The sequence below is a fragment of the Arachis hypogaea genome, chromosome 11 (assembly GCF_003086295.3).
Source record: "Arachis hypogaea cultivar Tifrunner chromosome 11, arahy.Tifrunner.gnm2.J5K5, whole genome shotgun sequence".
Taxonomy (NCBI): domain Eukaryota; kingdom Viridiplantae; phylum Streptophyta; class Magnoliopsida; order Fabales; family Fabaceae; genus Arachis; species Arachis hypogaea.
Window position 1 is genome coordinate 124,042,072 of NC_092046.1, and position 19,758 is coordinate 124,061,829.

General features: G+C 33.6%; 2 protein-coding genes across 2 annotated transcripts; both read right to left on the minus strand.

Moving 5' to 3' along the window:
* Nucleotides 1-11,031: 11,031 nt before the first annotated feature.
* Nucleotides 11,032-13,580, minus strand: LOC112722488 (probable methyltransferase PMT2). The gene is made up of 6 exons (XM_025773537.3): nucleotides 12,953-13,580; nucleotides 12,676-12,877; nucleotides 12,294-12,582; nucleotides 11,666-12,019; nucleotides 11,492-11,569; nucleotides 11,032-11,412 (listed from the first exon to the last, which is right to left on the minus strand). The coding sequence occupies exons 1-6, from the start codon at nucleotides 13,466-13,468 to the stop codon at nucleotides 11,181-11,183; spliced, it is 1,671 nt and encodes a 556-aa protein (XP_025629322.1). The 5' UTR covers nucleotides 13,469-13,580; the 3' UTR covers nucleotides 11,032-11,180.
* Nucleotides 13,581-15,404: 1,824 nt separating this feature from the next.
* On the minus strand, nucleotides 15,405-18,500 carry LOC112722489 (uncharacterized). The gene is made up of 4 exons (XM_025773539.3): nucleotides 18,172-18,500; nucleotides 16,869-17,546; nucleotides 16,686-16,784; nucleotides 15,405-16,139 (listed from the first exon to the last, which is right to left on the minus strand). The coding sequence occupies exons 1-4, from the start codon at nucleotides 18,325-18,327 to the stop codon at nucleotides 15,780-15,782; spliced, it is 1,293 nt and encodes a 430-aa protein (XP_025629324.1). The 5' UTR covers nucleotides 18,328-18,500; the 3' UTR covers nucleotides 15,405-15,779.
* Nucleotides 18,501-19,758: the final 1,258 nt, after the last annotated feature.

Genomic DNA, 19,758 nt, shown 5'->3' on the forward strand with positions numbered 1-19,758 from the left:
AACAGGCAGCAACCTATCTACTTTGTCAGCAAAGCCCTACAAGGAGTAAAGCTAAACTATCCAAAGATAGAAAAGTTTGCATATGCTCTTATCCTTACCTCTCGAAGGCTCCGACCTTACTTCCAAGCTCACACAATAAAGGTCCATACTAACCAACCAATGAAACATATTTTACAGAAGACGGACCTAGCAGGAAGGATGCTGTAGTGGGCTATAAAACTGTCCGAGTTCAATTTGAAGTATAAAGCTTGGATAGCAATCAAATCTCAATATTTAGTCAAATTCGTAGTCGAATACACAGAAAGCCAGGGAAGCCCAACAACATAGAATCTATACGTAGATGGGTCATCCAATAAAGCTGGAAGTAGAGTAGGTGTTATCTTCGAAAATGAGCAAGGAACTCGGATAGAACTTTCTTTAATATTCGAGTTTCCTGCTTCTAACAACCAAGCAGAGTATGAAGCCTTGCTGGCTGGCTTGAAGCTAGCTAAAAAAGTGGGAGCACAAAAATTGATAGTGTTTAGTGATTCTCAAGTGGTAACTTCAGAAATTAATGGCACTTACCAAGTCAAAGACCCCAACATGAAGAAATATTTAGATGAAGCATGGGAACAGCTAGCACAATTCTCGAAAGTAGAGGTCCAACACATAATTGGGAGTCAAATGCCCAAGCAGACGCCCTATCTAATCTCGCCAGCACCAAGTCAGGGGGCAATAATAGATGCCTAATCTAGGAAACACTCCACGCACCGTCAATATCAAAGGGAGATGACAACTCGAACATAATGGTCATATCCAATCAAAATTTAGGATGGATGACCCCATAGTCAACTATTTTAAATTTGATGTCCTTCTTGAAAATGAAAAGGAAAAAGCTCGAAGACTCGTAAGGGAAGCACAAAATTATACCCTGGTCCACAATGTTCTATACAAAAGAGGAATATCAACACCTCTCCTAAAGTATGTCCCGACATCCAATATAAAGAAGGTCCTGAAAGAAGTACACAACGGCATATGTGAGAACCACTTGAGAGCCCGATCACTAGCTAAGAAGGTGATCCGAGCCAGCTTCTTTTGGCCGACCTTATAAAGAGAAGTAGCCGAGTTCATTAAAAAGCGCCCGCCTTGTCAGAAGCATGCCAACTTCCATGTTGCGCCTCCTGAAGAGCTTATTAGCGTTACCTCACCATAGCCATTTGCAAAGTGGGGTCTTGATCTCCTTGGACCATTTTCTCAAGTTTCGGGACAAGTCAAATACCTCATAGCAGGAATTGACTATTTTACTAAGTGGATTAAAGCGGAACCATTAGCGACTATCACTGCCTAGAGATGTCGGAAGTTCCTCTACAAAAATATTGTCACAAGGTTTAGAGTTCCCCACTCCATCACCATGAAAAATAGAACCCAGTTTACCAACTCAATCTTTAGAAATATGGTGATCGATCACAAGATAAAGCACCAATTCACATCGGTAGAGCATCCTCAGGCTAATGGACAAGCTGAAGCTGCAAACAAAGTCATATTGACCGCGTTGAAGCGCTGACTACAAGACGCAAAGGGAGCAGGGCAGAAGAGCTCCCCCAAGTCTTATGGACATATCGGACAATCCCTCATTCCATAACCGAGGAGTCACCTTTCTGACCTGCTTACGAAATGGAGGCCATGATTCCCATAGAAATTACTTAAGAGTCATCTAGGGTTATATTCTACAATGAATGGGGCCAATACCTAAGCACAAAAGAAAGAGCTCGACCTCCTCCCAGAAGTCCGAGAGCGAGCTCAGATCAGAAAGGAAGCTTTGCCACATACAACCTCATACTGATCAGAAATGACATCGAAGTTTAGAAGTCGGGCAAAGGGAAGCTAGCTGATTGTCGAAGTCTTAGAAAAAGGTTTCTACAAAGTGTCTGACCTACAAGGAAGGGAACTCCCGAAGTCGTGACACGTGTGTAACAAAAAAATTACTACAGTTAGGTAGCACACCTTGTTCCCTAGTGTACTCATTTTTCCAACCTCAAAGATTTTTTCCCGATAAGGGTTTTTTCTGAAGGGGGTTTTAACGAGGCACCATAACAAGTGTTAAGGGTAGTCAAAACTCTTAGTAGCAAATTTATGTAAAGAAATTTTTCATTTATCAATGATAGATCCATTTCTTCTTCAAAAGTTTCCTATAAAAATGCATTAATTTAAGCTCGACAAACCGCAAAAATTATTGCCCAACCTAAAAGGGTTAACAAGATGAAGTGACGAGGTACAAATTAATGTAAGAAGTTATACAAACAACTCGTGAAAACCGACCTCAAGACTAAGGCGGAACAAAAACAAAGTGTAAAAGTAACTTAATGAAGTCTGATTACACAAAGTCGGAACTTATGAAAGGAAATTAATATAACAAACTCACCGACATCAACTAGCAAAGAAATGACATTTAAAAAGTTGTCAAGGTATAACCTCCAACTGAGCAACTATCTAAGAGCTAATTCAAACAATTACTTAAAGACCTAAAATCATTATTAAGATGAAAAGAGGCTCTTTAATTATTAAAGTTGCACGAATGCCATAAAGTTGTTTAAAATACAACTACCACGAAATAAATTATTCATATAACTACCAAAATACTGCAAATAGAATTTGTCCATCAAAAAAGGACTCACACATTGGGCCATTCAACACACTGAAACTTCTAAGAATCCCCCAACGAAGGATTAAGGTCATTCCCAATGATGACATCCTTGCCTCAAGTAGAATGAGTCAAGGCGTATTCAGAGACCGGCACGGCCGGGATGGCACCAGGTGGCGAAAGAGGGAGCTCGGCATTGACAACCTCGGGGAGGGCCTCGAGAGTCTCAGAGGCTTGACCGACCCCTACACCCGAAGACTTTGGGTCGGGTGAAAGCTCCTCCTCGTTGTTTTCAGGGGCCGGGACGATCTTTCCATCCACCACAATGTTATCTTGGCTAAACAAGGAAAGATCGGCCTCTGGGGCAAGAACTTGAAATTGGGCCTTCAGGTTGGCAAACATCTCGTCCATCCCCTCAACCAGAAACTCTTTAAGTATGGCATATCTTTCCTTTGTTTTATTCAACTCCTCTTGGAGGTCGAGCTTCTTCCCAAAAACTTGGGTGTAGCTCTCCTCGGCCTTCTTCTTCAACCCCTCCGCCATGGCCAAGGATGCCTCAGCCTTCCTCACTTTAGCTGATTTTTTTCCAAATCGGACGTTAGTCCATCCCTCTCTTCCTCCAGCTCCTACTTGATCTCCTTTAGCCTCTCCACTTCAACTCGGGCAGCTACCAAAGAACTATGTGTGATGCTGATAGGAGTCTTTTCTAACTCCTTAGCCAGAGCAGTACACACACCCACCATCTAAATTCCATGTCGGGCCATGTGTTGAAGGTGGTTTTGAATAGCCACATCGTCTATACTGATACGGCTATGAGAGAGAATATTTCTCTCACTCCAGGCAAGCCCATCAAAACCCTTATCGTAAATACTTCCCGCTTCAACAGTCTTTTGCCTTTTGGGAGGAGGTTCCAAGGATGAAGGAGAAGGATGGTCCCCAGCACTCCCTGAAGGAGAATCGGGAGAAATTAACCGAGAAGCTAGAACGGGGATAACTTCCTTTAGAGCTGAAGGACCCGAGTCTAACTTCTTGGGATTAGATCAGACAGAGGAACCCCCGGCTTCTTTCTGCTGAATACCACGAGCCACAACGTTCTTCCTGTGGCCTGTATTGTCTTCATCGCAGCAGATTTTGGAGCCATTTTTTTTTTGCAAAACAAAAGTAAAAGTACATTAATTACTAACACAAATCACAACAAAAAATCAAAAGCTAAAGGTAAGAAAACTACCTAGCTTGGACCGAAGTTGACCGGGGTCCCCTGAGAATTTTTTGGTGTCCAAGTGAGGAGCTCGACCCTAACACTCTTGAAACAAGTCAACTACGGTCTTCTCAAGCTTGTCTAAGGCATCTACACTATACTTAGCTATCACGGATTTTTTCTCCCAGTATAACGGGAAACAGTGTTCATTATTCTCATCCAAAAAGAAAGGTCAGGCACTCTCTACCGCTCGGACCTTGAAAAAATAATTTTGAAGTCGTGGAAGGACTCATCAAAAATAAAAAAAATTTCCTACCCTAAATGGCACGGAAGGAACCAAGCTAGCTATTTTGAACCAAAGGGCTTGGTCAGAACAAAGAGGTAAAAGAAGACCTTGAGAAAAGGTAGGACATCAGGCTCCCGACACAGGAGTTGGTATATTTTGAGAAAGGCCCAAGAATTAAAATGAAGTTGGGAAGGGGCAATATTACAAGTCCAAAGAACATTACTCTCAAAATCAGAGAAAGGAAGCCTAACATCTAGTTTCGAGAAAAAACAATCATAAGCATAGAAAAAGGGACGCTCCGACTTATCTAAGGGGGAAAACATACCCTCTCCTAGGGATCGGCCACTACTATTTCATAGTTTCGCTAATCCTCCCGATTCTCACAGAGCCTATGATGTCTACAGAAGGTCTCGGCATATTCTCTATCGACTACAAGAACAATGGTAAGGACAGAAGTATCTTCCCAAGCTAAAAGGGAAGGAGGGACTTTTGTTGACATGTTGTGAATAATGGATCGAGACATAAAGCTATACCTACAAATGCAACAAAAAGAAGTCCTCACTAAAGAGCTTGGACATCAATCAAAAGAAATCGGGTAAAGCAAAATAAAACAAATATACAATTTCAAAAGATTTTTTAGAAATGGTGTCACTCCTACACTAGCAAAAGCAATGCCATTAGGGGACAACACGATAGCATTCTACAAAAGGCAACAATTTCTCAAAAATTCCAGAGACATAGCCAAAGTTCATAACAGTGATCCCAGACGGCAAAATAGTTTCAAAAGGGTTTTTAGCAATAAACAAAGCAACAACAGTTAAACAAGCTATCAAAATCTCAAGACGTCATTATCGATAACGTAAAAACAAAATTCATCACCAACATTACTATTCAGGGGACCATTCAGAATAGTGTCATGAATGCAGAACAATCGAGACAATAAGCAAAAGTGGATAAAAACACTAACCTTGATGAAATTTGAAAAACGGAAAGGCACGTCAAGCAGCAAAATCACGAACGATCCTCTTCGAAAGCTCCAAGAACTCTTCAAACGAATCAAGATAGAGAAAATCTTGAAATTGAAAAATGGTTACGAAACAAGAAACAAAGAAAGAAATTGAAGGAGTTTTTTGCAATGAAGGAAGCAAAAGGGGCGTTTTCAGAAATGGAAAAGGGAGAAGAAGGAGAGCGCGAAGTATTATATAAGAGAGAAGGGGCAAAACAGTCATTTCACATCCCTCTTTAAAGCCATGCGCGGATTGCAAGGGAACTGCCACGTAACGTTCACCCCTCATTTAAAGTGGTAACGTTCAAAATTTCAAAACACGTCGAGTACCTGACCTCTTGAAGGTTGCGTACCTGACAATGAAAAATGAAGCCACGAAATGCTTGAGCACGACCCCATGAAAGCTCGGACTTAAGCAGGGACACTGTTCATACCCTGGCCCAAAACATAGAGCTAGGCTCAACAAGGACAAAAAGGCCCATCCAAAAAGAGTAGCTTCTACCATTTACCCGACCTCTTTAAGAGGTCGGACACGGCGACAAAGTCCAGCGTTACTTATCTAAATAAGTAACTGCCTCCCCAAATCTCTGCTGCTATCTCTGTCTCTCCTAAAAAATAGATTCCAACGAACTCCCAAAAATAAAAGAAACGGTTATCCATCAATTAAAGGTGGAAGTGGAACTACTCCAAAAAATGTGGTCATCAAATTCTATTATAAATACACTGACACCCCCCTCAAGTATACACACGCTCTATTCTACTAAAACCCTACTTAAAATCTTTGCTAATTTAAACATTGGAGTCTCTTGTAGGTACCATCCCCCACCTCCTCACGAGGAACTCGGATGGTGGCACCTCAGCGCAACAAGTTGGACGCTGCCTCATAAAGAGTCTGAACCTCACATTCATACCCAAATCAACGTTCCAGGTAATTCTCGGAATAGAAACTAAAAGTGAGATTTGTCATTCTAATATTGTGTCTCGATTCAATTAGAATTTTATATTATTTTTAATTATTTTATTAAGATAATTATACAAATAGAAAAATTTTATTGGTTCTCTATTAAAGTGATACTAACATATCATCTCTCTAAGGTGAGATTTATTTTATTTTATCTATTAATTTTAATACAAATTTTAATTTTAAATTAATTTATTTTTTTAAAATATTAAAAGTAATACTTTAAAAATGCTCTATTAGACTTAATGCAAAAGACCAAAATTGTAGATAAGAATTTGAATTTACACATTAACGATTATCAACGACACATCATCAAAAAAATTAATGAAAAGATTAATTTATCTCATATGATATTTTCTTAAGAGACTATCTATTTTATTATATAAAAATCGGATTTCTGCACTTAATGATGGAGCTGACGTGGCATGCTTCTGAGAGTGTTTTTCGATTTATTTCTTTTAACGCATTAAATACAAATTATTACGATAAAATAACTATATCAACTAATTGATTTGATTAGATATTTAAATATCATATAATTTATTATAATTTATATCAATTTGATTTGATAATATTTTTTAATTTATTTATTTTAATATTTTGTTAGTATTTTTAATTTATTTCTTTTAATTTATTAAACCAAATTTATTGTGTGTACTAATTACTTAATTTGATTAATTTATTAGTCATTAAAATAATAATTTTATGAATAAAATAGGAAACTGAGATATTTTCAGGACCGCCTTACTAAGCAAGGCGAGGCAGGCTAGCCCACCAGATGACGGGTTTTTGGCAAGAAATGGCGGACTTTTCTGTTTGTCACCCTAATAGGGACATGGACATAAGTACCTGCCCCATAAAACCTATTAAATATACGTAAATATAAAATTATTAATTTATCCTAATTTATATATACATAAATCTATTTCTTGAATTTAGTAACATTAATTTCTGCCTCTAATTCAAATTCTTCCTTTTTCTTCCAGACTCATTCTCAGTCTCGATCCTCTCTCTCTAACTCACTTTCTCTGCCTCTCAAGTCCGTCACTACGTCGCTCAATATTGTCCCAAAAAATTATGTTATGTTATTATGTTGAAATATATTTTTATGTTTTCTCCTTTTGAAATGTTATTTTTCATAACGAATATGTTATAAATTGTGTTAAATTATATTGAATCGATTATTTTATAATTATTATATTATGTCTTTTTGTGTTAATTTTTTTTCAAAAGTTTTCAAAAAATATTCGTAGATACCCGAGGAGATCTGCGTTCCCTAAGGAGTAATTAAACAGGAACTTGCAATGACAGAGAAGGAACGGGGCATTTTTTTTAAATAGGAGTGAGGGATGGGAAGGGGGCTTCTCACGTTCCCCTAAGTATTCATTACCATATCTAAGTATCTAACTAGCAACGGGATCCAATCTAAGCCGATTTAAGAGGGGACGCGTAGATTTCATCTACGTTGGGCATTTAAGGTAATGAACCTAAGTCGGATTTGGAACCCTAACAATGAATTTTAGTTGATCTTGCTTGCATTGAGGTCTTATTAGACCCAAATATATCTTGGATTAATATTTTAAGTCATTATTATAGTAAATACTATACTATTTAATATTATAACATTTAGTATATATAAAAGTTGGATATATTTATAAGATATTTTTTAATTCAAATTAAAAATAAATAACTATCTCTTTTTTAGTTTTAAATATTATTTTCTAATGTAACGAAAAAGTGAAAATAACAATAATTACTCACATAATTAAAATAGATCATCTTAATATATACATGACATTATATATATCAAGGATTATTATATATGATATATATATATTTTTTTTTCTGTAATGACTATTTATATAATTTATTGAACAATTTTTTCATCTTAATATTTAATAAATTTAATATATAAAATAGGGTAAAGTACTAAATTGGTCCCTTACGTTTGGGCATAATTCTGTTTTGGTCCTTAAGGTTTAAAGTGTCCTATTTGAATCCCAAAAAGTTTCATTTAGCTTCAATTTAGTCCCACCGGAAGTCAAAGATAAATAATTAACGAAATGTCATACATGACAGCAGTATAAGAACAAGGTCGATAATCTAGAGAATAAGTACAAGCTCCAGAGGCACAAAATCAACCGTGATGCATCAATACATTTATTTATCATTTTTCTTATAATTAAAATAAAATATTTTCTATAAAACTAAAAAAAATGTTAAATGCATGTATTGATTCATCCACGATTGATTTTGTGCTTCTGGAGCTTCTACTTATTCTCCAAATTATCGACCTTGTTCTTATACTGCTGTCATGTAGAACATTTTGTTAATTATTTATCTTTGACCTTACGGTGGGACTAAATTGAAGCTAAATGAAACTTTTTTGGATTCAAATAGGACACTTTAAACCTTAAGGACCAAAACAGGATTACGTCCAAACGTAGGGGACTAATTTAGTACTTTACCCTATAAAATATTATTTAACATACAAAACAAATAATTTAAGTCATTATCTAGGACAATAAGTATAATAGTGAAAATACTTATTTATTTATTAGTAGTGAAAAATATGTAAATAATATAAATTGATATTTTTTAGTATAAAAGCAATAATAAAGGTTATGAATTAAGTTAATTACATAATTAAAAAATTATGAAGAATTTTTTAAATAATAATAAAAAATAAGATCATTATTTATTACAAAGCTTATGAAAAAAATTTTGGATAATAAATCAATCCTCAATAAATTATACATTAATTATATCAAAAAAATAAAGAATTAATACACTAGATATTATTATTTACGTAATAATATAATATAATATATATTATTGATTATTAAGTTTATAATTAATTTTTAATTCAATTTTTGGTAATTAAAATTTAAATGATTTAAATTATTAAATACTCAATATTTTGTATCGAACCAATTTATTTTTTATTAAAATTAAAAAAATGAGTTGTTAATGAATTCTAAATTTAAATTTAAATTTGAGTAAGAAAATAAAAAATATTTTAAATTTTATCTCACTAACCAAAATTAATTTCAAGATAAGAAATTACTTTGTACATTATATATAGGGAAGTTCTATGGTGGTATTGGTTTTGGTGGCCAAGGGTGGCATAAATTTGACCAACAAGTAAAATATTGACACATATCAAAAAAATTAAATCTAAAACTAAAATAATTTATAATTACTTTTATCAAAATAAATTTTTATAATTTTTTTGTAATTATAAAAATAATTTAAAAAATATTAAAATAATTTTTTAATTATATTTTTAATTATTATTTTATTATTGTTTTTATTTTTAAAAAATAATTTTTTGTAATTATTTTTATAATTTTTTTGCTAAAATAATTTTTTTATAATTATTTTTATTTTTTAATTATTTTTATTATCATTATATTTAATAATTTCTAAAAATAATATCAAAATTATTTTTTAATTATTTTTATTATTATTTTTTATCAAAATAAAATTTTTTATAATTAATTTGTTTTTGTAATTTTGGAAAACTAAAACCAAAATAATATTCTTTCTCTTATAATTTTTTATGATTATTTTTAAACTAACACCAAGAGGGAGAATATCATTTTAGTGTTAGTTTTTCGAAATTATAAAAAAATAATTATAAAAAATTATTTTTTAGAAATAAAAATAATAACAAAAGTAATTAAAAAATAATTTTAGTGTTATTTTTAGAAATTACTAAAAATAATAATAATAAAAATAATTAAAAAATAAGAATAATAATAAAAAATTATTTTAGTAAAAATAATTATAAAAATTATTTTTAAAAAATAAAAATAATAATAATAAAAAAATTAATTATAAATATAATTAAAAAAATAAATATAATTATAAAATTATTTTGGTGTTATTTTTTTAAAATTATTTTTTATAATTATGAAAATAATTATAAGAAATTATTTTGATAAAAATAATCATAAAAAATTACAAGAGATATTTTTATTTTAGATTTAATTTTTTTGTCGTATGTCAATATTTTACTTGTTGGTCAAACTTATGCCACATTTAGCCACCAAAACCAATGCCACCATAGAACTTCCCTTATATATATATATATATATATATATATTATAAAATAGTATGGTCGTTTGCTATCTTTTAATGGTAAATATTGTCAAATAAAATAGTGTAAGAAATTAGAAAAAAATGTATTTAGAAGTTTAGAAAATATTAATTTATTTTTTAATAGAATAAATTATATATTGAATAATAAAAGTTGTTATTGGTTTCTCTTCACACTAACTAATACTCAACGATAGTGTTTCGGTACACTATGTTATGAATTTGAAAATTTAGAAATCATTTCATAAAATGTGAAGTTTTAACAAGTAACAATGCTGATCATATTATTTTGACTTCAAGAATAAATATGATACTAACAAATAAAATTGTCCCAAGTAAATTTCAACAAAACAAAAGTCCATAAATATTGCCATTAATGGAAAATTAATCTATTTTAAAGACAAATACAATTTACTTCTACAAATTTCCTAACTCGGCAAGTCGATGACTAATCCACTACATACTGATGCTCTATTTATTAAGGGTCTGTCGCTAACTAATGGATTGTTATACACACAAGGTGAGATTCGAACTCTAAATACTTGCTTAAACGGACAAATGAGATGACCATTCACCCAATCCAAATTGATTAAAACAAATATTAATTATTTTTAATATTTTTAAATTGTAAAATATTTATAATAATAATAATTACTATAGATATTTTTCATTTAAATTTTAATAAAAATTTTTTATATAATTTTATGTATTATCCCGTGCAGGACACGGGAACATATACTAGTTAATCCTATAAATTAGGAATAAAAGATATTCATATAAAATTAAATTAAGATAAATAAACAATGTCTATTTTAGATTCATATATTATCTAAGTATGAAATTCGTAACTCGTAATAAATTTCTAATAAATGATTTTTTTTTTTTTTATGTTGTTTAGTATAATTGAGGTAAAGGCGATGCCTTTGACCATAATTATGAATGGAGGGAAAATAATCCAAGTCAAGTAAAATATTCTCTTTGAAATACAAGACATGCCCTATGATATTTTCATGTGGTGGTGATGTTGGTGTCACCTTCAACCCAATACTGCTTGACAGCAAACAAAAGCTTCTCTTGCTCAAGTGGACCATCCTCGTGATCCACCATTTTGGTCTTCCATCTCATTCCCCTCACTATTCTCTGAACCTTCCTCAACACATTCTCTTCATCTCTCAATATCACTGCTCCTTCCGGCCGCAGAATCCGGTCCATCTCCAGTAGCATCTCTTCTGCACTACATCTGCATAAATCAATTTCATTTCAGTTACACATTCATGTGATTGTTAATGAAATAACAGAAACAACATTAACCAACTTACACATTCTTGTACAAACTGAAAACACCATTTGCGTGGATCAGATCATATGTTCTTGGATATGTGGAAAATGCTTCACACCTTGTAGAGGCAGAATTACACAAATTAAGGTTTATGAAAATGTTGTGCTTCTTAACAAACAGATGAACACAAAGGAAAGCATGTCTAAGAATTTACCAATCATGATAAATGCCGATCAATCCACGCTCCAAGATAACATCAAGAGAAGCTTTTTGAGAAATGGTAGGCACAACATTCATAACCCACAATTTGGTTGAATTCAGAGCTGCAGCAAAACTTCCCAGACCAGCATTCATGTCCATGATGTTGCGATACCTTCCTGAGTCAATGATTTTGTTGACCCTCTTGTAAGCATTTACATGCTTCTTCCACAATCGGTTGTCCTCCTTGTATACCTCCACATATTCTCTGCTTACTCTTGATGGAATGGCGTTGAGCCTCTCTGGGAATGGTTTCCATGAACGGCTTGGTCCGGGGCTAGGAGTTACACACTTTTCCATCTTCTTGTACCTAGTAGACAGTGATGTATATGTTGTACTATTATACATGAAGCTACTTATCCCAAAAAAGTCTGAGCAGATAGGAGGAGATATATGAATAATTATATATCTATCAGGATCAATAAAGATCAAATTCTAGAGATCATAGAAACTGTGATACCATATCAAAAAATTACTTATTTCAAAAGTTTAAACTGATAGAAAAAATACACAAATGATTATATATCTATTACATTGAAACAATGTTTCTCAACTGCTCATGAGGTTGAAGTGAAGCAAGTTACCAGACATGATCAGCATGGGTGGATTTGCATACTGCTGCCGCCGTGGGTGGAGTGTCTTGTTGGCTGCAATTTAATCTTTTTCTCCATATGGCAATGTCACCCTTTTCATATTTCTTTTCCCAGCAAAGAAGTTTGGCAATATCTTCAATGTTCCTTTGCTCCTTCTCAAGTTCCAGTTGGGAACGCTGCAATTCTTGGTAGTTATTCTTCCAATTGATAGGTGGACCGGAAAGTATCCAGTAACCACCAGGCCTGAGAACTCGGTCAACCTCCATCATGTACATTCCATCTGTGCAACAATAAGTTCCAAAATTTCAGATCTTGTCAAGGAACCAGTGAATAGTAAGTAAATAAGGAGCATCATATCATAGTTTATCATCACCTTCTGTGTCCCATGGAATGAGACAGTGAGAACAATGTGCCATGTCAAAAGATCCTGAAGGGAAAGGCAGCTTCATGGTTGCAAGAACGCCAATGATAGCAGGAACACCTCTTTCCATTGCGTATTGCACTTGAGATTCATGTCCTCCAATTGACATAGTAATTACATTTTTCTTAAACATGTATGCACCAAAACTAGCAACCTAACATCCATAAAAAAATATTCCAAGTCAAGAAGGTAGAAAGCAATAATTAAACTCATGAAAAACAAGACTTACCCTACACTCAGTATCCAATGCAGTTCTAATCATTCCCGTGTGGAAGGGTATAACAGATGAAAGTTCATCAATGTATGCATCAAGTTCTTGAGGAAACCGAGTTCCTCCTCTATTCTTGGGCCACTGGTACGGTGTTGCATACCCTTTAGGAGCAGGAATGAGGCACTTCAACTTTTCTTGCTGAGCAGGGCAGTGCCTTTCTTGGCTTTCGCCGCTGCGACGGTGACACGGCGTGTGATCGATGAAGCTTGCATCACACGGCTTGTAGTTGTATTCCTTGATATGATCACCATCATTGTGATTGTTGGGAGTGTCATACATGAGATCAGAGAGAGTAATGCACTCTGTTCTTTTGATAACTCCAATGGCTATTCTATCTCCCTTTCCAAAACCGCTTCGTTGCCATAAACCAACTACGTAGAAGAAACCGCACAATCCAACTACAATCAAAACTGAAGTTAATGAACAATTCTTTTTAATGGTGTCTCCTCCTTGTACTTTGCCCTTTGTTAACATGATGATTCTTTGTTTTCTCCGAACTGCAGATCATATACGTATGTAAATGGAAGTGGAAATATGTATCGTATAATGGGGATTAGTTTGTTGGTTGCGACACTCAACTGTTGCGCCTGCTTCTTGTATGCATTCCGTTGGGTTAGTTGACTTGGCGGTTCAACTCTTCACCAGTCACAACCCTTCACTTCGTTTTCTTCCCTCATCCAATTTTAAAAGGATTAAGCTTTTTGAATTGAAAAATGTTGTTAAAATAGTAAAACCAAGTCTAATTATTATCTTTAAAATAAAATTGAGGAATTTATGTACGATAAAAATGATAAATTTTTAATAGTAATTAATTCTTTATTTCATTATTTTATAATTTTTTTATTTTAGAGGATTTTTTGTTAGAATTTTTAAGTTTATTTTTTTATTAATTTGTTTAATTTATATACATTCTATTTTATTGTATAAATATTCTTGAATAATTTATTTTATATGTATATTTTATGTTTGTTGTATAGATATTCTTAAATAATTATTAAACGTATATTATATCTTTCGTATAAATATTTTTCAATGATTTTCTTTTTAAAACTACGTTAAAATATCGCATATATTAATAAAAATCAACAAGTTACAATACAATAGTACAATTATGAATAAAATTAATAAAATAAGAATATTGTGAATTGAATATGACAAATATTTAAATTATTATTCTTTAATAAATACTGTAATTATAATATAAAAACAAAATATGAATACAAGAACTAACATTGAAGAAGCCACGTTTATGTTCTTTATCAATAAATATGTATGGCTAAACTAATATAAAAAGTATAATGAACCAAAACAATGAAAACATAACAAGAGAAAATAGTTTCAAGGTGGATTATAGCATACAGATGCTATTTCATAAAGAGATAAAAATATTCTCATTTGTGGAATGGTTATTCGATACCTAACCCTTCGTTCCTTATGTAGGGAGCAGCTTGACAAAACTTGGCAAAGCTTGTCCCAATGATGACTAGTGATACTTGTGACGGAGTCACATGTGAGATAATAGAGCCTTGTAACCAAGTCTTCTTATAAGGAATACACGGTTTTATATATTTTAATATTGTAAGTAAAAATATTGTTCACCACTTAAATAACAATATTATTAAGTTGAGGTTTGTAATCAATAACTTTTATTTTGATATATTAAAAAACATTTATTCATTTAAAACATAATAATTAATAATTTTTTTAATGAATATATTTTGAGTTTATTAAAATAATTGTCTTGTAATGGATGCGCAATTTGACTTGTCTTGAGAAACCGGCAAGTTGTGGGAATACCAAGCCTACAGCATATGCAGCATCTTCCTCATGATGCTGCTCTGCAAGAGTTGCTTATTAGAGAAATGAGGGACAACCTTGATTGCCAGTTCCTTAACTGCCTAGCCTCAGTGCAAACAGTAACCATATCTCATGTAACAATTTAGAGGAACTGCCCCAGTGGATTTGCATCTTCCCACAGCTCCGGGATCTTCGCATTCATTAATGTCTTCCCTTGCCAATTTATACACACTGGAAATACTTGGCTGGCCTCTCACATGAAAGATGCAACAGGAAACAGGAGCAGATTAGCACAAAATTGCTCACATCTCACTCATAACTCTGAATGACTAGAAAACCAGATACATAAAAACTTAGCTTCAGCAGGAAAATTTTATATTATCTTGTTTCATATACTTCATTATGTTGGTTAAGACACTTCAATTATTCTTGGGAAAAAAATGTCCATTTTGTACTTGATTAAGCTAATATAGATTGCTTTTACAGTAAATATGTCGTACTTTTAAATTACTTATTGCAACTGTTTGCTGTTGGGGATAGTAGCAATGAAATGTATTGATACGTGTTCAAAAACCTTAGTTTATCAGAAAGGAAAGGAAATATGCATGTGAAATAATTAGTAAATTTGGTTGAAAACTTACCATTATAGTACCTTTAACAAGCGTTCTTAATAAATAATTTAGGCTAGCATTAAACAGAACAACAAAACATCTAACAATCTGTTGCACTGTTTTTTCAGTTGTTCAAACACCACTGGCCCTTCTGATTTCATTGCTAATCACGGTGTACGCTAGTCATGCAAATTTACTTCACTAAAACAGTCACACCGCAAAATCTAAAATAGAAACGGATAACACGTATAGATTGATAGTGCCATCCTGGTGGTATTAAAAGATCTGCCTAAAATTCTCATCTTCATTTACTTCCTTTCCTTCGTAGAATCCAAAAGGCTTAGACTCAAGTATGCAAAAGCTACATATAATTCAGTTCATTGGTTACTCCTAAAACATTCACCATCATCACCATCGTATACTCCATTTGCAGAAGATGCTTTCCAAAATTTTTCACTTGAAGCTGCTGCTGCCAATTGGTTGTCCATCATAAAATACTTCATGTCATTGCTTTCATGTTGCACCCTCCCAGTAATCTCCAGGCACAAACTGTTGCTTACGCCTTTGTTTGTTTGCCTATCTTTTGTATGCTTCTTAGTGAATCCTAGGTCTACAAAAATGGGCTGTATTCTAAGACTTGGATTTGGTCTGATACGGTTCACTTCCTTTTCATTTGGTGGACGTAGTATTCTATTGTCAGACTCTAGTTCTGAAACTTCATCTTCATTCAGAAGAACCTACAAAAAGCAGACCCCTTTAAACTCTGTTCGCAGAAAACAAGTATATCAAGTGCATGTTTCATAACAGATCTTTTCTTTGCAGCGAGAAGTGAAAATTTTCTATTTTGTGTCAGAATCAATTTTATAAGAACTTCCAAAGGTAATCACTTTACAAAAGAATACATGAACTTGTTGCTAATTTGCTATAAGGGCCATTAAAGAAAGGCAGAGAAGAAAACATGTATCCTAGGTACTTTACAGTTTAGGCTAAACTACATACCAATAATTGTAGTTATAGCAAAAACAACAAAGCTTGTTTCATGAGTATTTAATGTCATCTTCAAGACTTTCATTCAGTAAACAACATAACAAATAATATGTGAAACCTCAGAGAAATGGAAAAAGCAGGATAACTTGAGATACATATTTAAATAACAGGAAAAAATATCATGGTGAAAGGTATCTATTTCTAGTCATACTCAAAGGACATAGGATAATTCATGTCATCCCGCAGTGAATCCAATTAGTAAACTTTTAAGCAGGAAGACATGGCAAAATACTAACCTTGCGTCCAACCAGATCAAAAGTCACAACCACTTTATTCCGTTTGGCTCGTTCAGCTTCTTCCATCTCCTCTTGTTTCTTCTTCAACATCTCTTTCTCCTGAAGAAAAAGAAGAAAAAATTTTATCAGACTACCAGATGTATACATCATTGCAAGTTGCATACAAGTAGTAAAATACAGTACCTCCTTTGACAACCAACTGTTTCCATCAATCTCATAATAGTCACTTTGGTCATCGATAACAGTTGTACGAGCTGCTGCATTTCGATCATATTCGACAAGCCTCTTTGCATAAGCTTCAGCAGCAGCTTCGGTATTCCATAAAGGGGGCAATGTTTCTTCCAGACCAGCGTACGAGCTGCCCTCTTTCAACACAAGTGCGCCGCAGAAATGGCAAGGCCCCTCTCCTTCTTGTTCACAAACTATTTTGCCACATGATAAGCAATTGCTGACCAGCCTGTGACGACGAGCTTGACAAGAGCACGGTCTTCCCTGCTGAAACACAATTGACCCTTTGGCTGCCTCGGCAAGCGAAATGGCTTTCCCAGCCTTCTTCTTTTTGGAATTCCCTTGGTTTCCTTTCTGTGATGTACTCGATTCACCGCCTGAAGTTGGAACCTGATTTTTCTGATTGCTGGGAACTGCATTCTTGATGGGTTCGGCATTACTTCTTTGGACTGTAACTGCTTTTGGTGCTCTCGATGATTTCTTACTTCCACCTGCAGATGCCTCAACTGAAGGTTTGACATAGGCATGCAATTGGGCAGTTGGAACATTGGATTTGGTTGTGAGTTCTAAGTGACCCCTCCGTCTTAAATATTCTTCAATCACAGGCTTCCCGGCTTCCTGACCAATTATATTCTGCAGAGGAGAATAAAGATAAAGTAATTCAGAGTTAAATCTTCTACTCAAGTGAGACACTAAAAGACACCACCCACTCATAAAAAGATAATCTCTTTTGCAAACCTACTCTACGACCAAATATTAAGGTGCCATAAAGTTTATTTTTGTACATGAAAGCCTTATGTCATAGATTTGTGACTGATTTGTAAAGCTCAGTTATGAAACAAGGTTCTTGAATCCAACTATTAGATCTCAAATTACAAGCTAAATCATGACGTTCATTGTTGACCAATATAAGAGAAATGCATTCAGCAGATGCAGACCTAATCTCATCACGAATTTTTAATCACAATTTAATGTAATCAAAATTTACACATAATCAATCAAAGAAACATCAGAAGAGCCCAAAATTGGTATTACACAGCATCCTAATCCTTCTGCAGTATAAAGTAAACATAAAATAAACTAGAAAGTAAGTTAGATTCTCAAACAAAATTAATTCATAGCAATTGAACCCTAAATCCCGTAAAACATAATTCGAAGTATATATATATATATATATATATATATATATATATATATATATATATATATATATATATATATATATATATATTCCAGCTGAAAGGAAGAGATAACTTACATCAAGGTACTCCTTAGCATCGCGAGGCTCAGCAAGGTCACAGTAAGAAACAAGTCCCTTTATAATCTCTTCATCCAAACCCAAACCCAACCCCGTCTCTATCTTCGAACACAATTCCACCAGCGCCTTCTCAAGCCACTCCCCCGCCGATCCCATTCCTCTTTATCTCTCTCCCAAAATCGCAAAATAATGATTCCCTACATCGCAGTCCTTACATAATTTATATAAGCAGTTAAGCACCCATTATGATCTTGCCACGTGAACAATCCAAGACCCACTCGAGGACCCCACTTTTTTTATGACGTGGCAATCACACTATGAACCAAGATTCTGAAAACCAGATCTTCATCGAACTACTTTACTTAATGATTTATTAATTTATTAATCCAACCAATTCAATGCGTCGGTCGAAATAATTATTTTATAATAAAATATAAATAAATACATTAAAATTATAAAACATAATTATATTCTAATATAAATTTTAAAATGGTATCTAAATTAAAAGTATTATATCATCTAAAATGTTATAATTTTTTTTAAATACAAACTAAATAATTATCCAAATATTAAAGATAAATATTAAAATTTGTTATTAATCATCAAAATTAAAAGACAAGAGTCATATTCAAGAACCTTTAACTACTTCATTGGATCACATACTCCCAAATAATAATTTTTCTATTACTCTTATTAACTTTGTTAGGAGCAATTCTTCAATTAAATAATCAAAGTACAATACAAATAATATAAAAATTAAACTACACACAGCATAAGAATTCAAAAATATGAAAAATAGCAACACAGCAAATAAACAACACTATAAAAAATAGCAACAATCAAGAACAAGAACAATAAAAATCGACGTGTACCCTATAAACTCGGAAATGAGATCAAATCGAAACTGACCAGACAATTCAAAAAAATTAGCAGAAGAGCTCAATTACGCAACTCGGTTGCAGTTTTAAATTAGTCAAACATTATCTGCAGTCCGTTACCAATAATAACGGCACTCACAATATTACTAAAAGATCGGAACAAACAAAAGAAAGCTAACACTTCACTCATCTATATAAATGAGCCAATAAGCTCGGTGAAGGACAGGTCACACAATCCACTTTATTTCTTCTTTGCATTGCTTTCTTAACACCTTATTCTAACTTGAGCGTAGGAGTGCTTTTTGCAGGTGCTCCCGCCGTGGTGTTTCATTTCGCCGAGGTGTTTCATCCTTCACCTAGAACGACGTATAACTCTCCATCGAAGCTGAACGTCAGCGGAAGGAATCTTCATACCTCGGCTGCACATAAACAGAACATTTGGCGCCCACCATGGTGCCAGAATTTATCTAACCCTACTATTTTCTTTGCCTGGCTTTTTACTTTTTTTTGCAAGATTTCCGATCCTCAAGCATGGCCGATAATGGGATCCAACAACCCACACAAGCAGAGCTCCTAGATTAGAATGCTGAGCTTCAGGCAGAAGTTCGGAGAAAAGCCGAGCTGTCTTCCACCAATAATGCTAGAAAGCATGAGGAAGGAAACTCCAAAAGCTCGGCTCAGGGCAATACAGACTCTCTGAACATCAGCC

Bases quoted from the DNA above. Each gene is read 5' to 3' on its own strand.
- LOC112722488 (XM_025773537.3), bottom strand. From the start codon at position 13,468: ATGTTAACAAAGGGCAAAGTACAAGGAGGAGACACCATTAAAAAGAAT. The intron at 12,020-12,293 runs GTAACTTGCTTC...ACTGTCTACTAG, and splicing joins ACCCATGCTGATCATGTCTG to GTACAAGAAGATGGAAAAGT. The intron at 11,413-11,491 runs GTAAGTTGGTTA...TGATTTATGCAG, and splicing joins TTCAGTTTGTACAAGAATGT to ATGTAGTGCAGAAGAGATGC.
- LOC112722489 (XM_025773539.3), bottom strand. From the start codon at position 18,327: ATGGGATCGGCGGGGGAGTGGCTTGAGAAGGCGCTGGTGGAATTGTGT. The intron at 16,785-16,868 runs GTACTGTATTTT...CTTTTTCTTCAG, and splicing joins ACAGTTGGTTGTCAAAGGAG to GAGAAAGAGATGTTGAAGAA. The intron at 16,140-16,685 runs GTTAGTATTTTG...TGCTTTTTGTAG, and splicing joins TTGATCTGGTTGGACGCAAG to GTTCTTCTGAATGAAGATGA.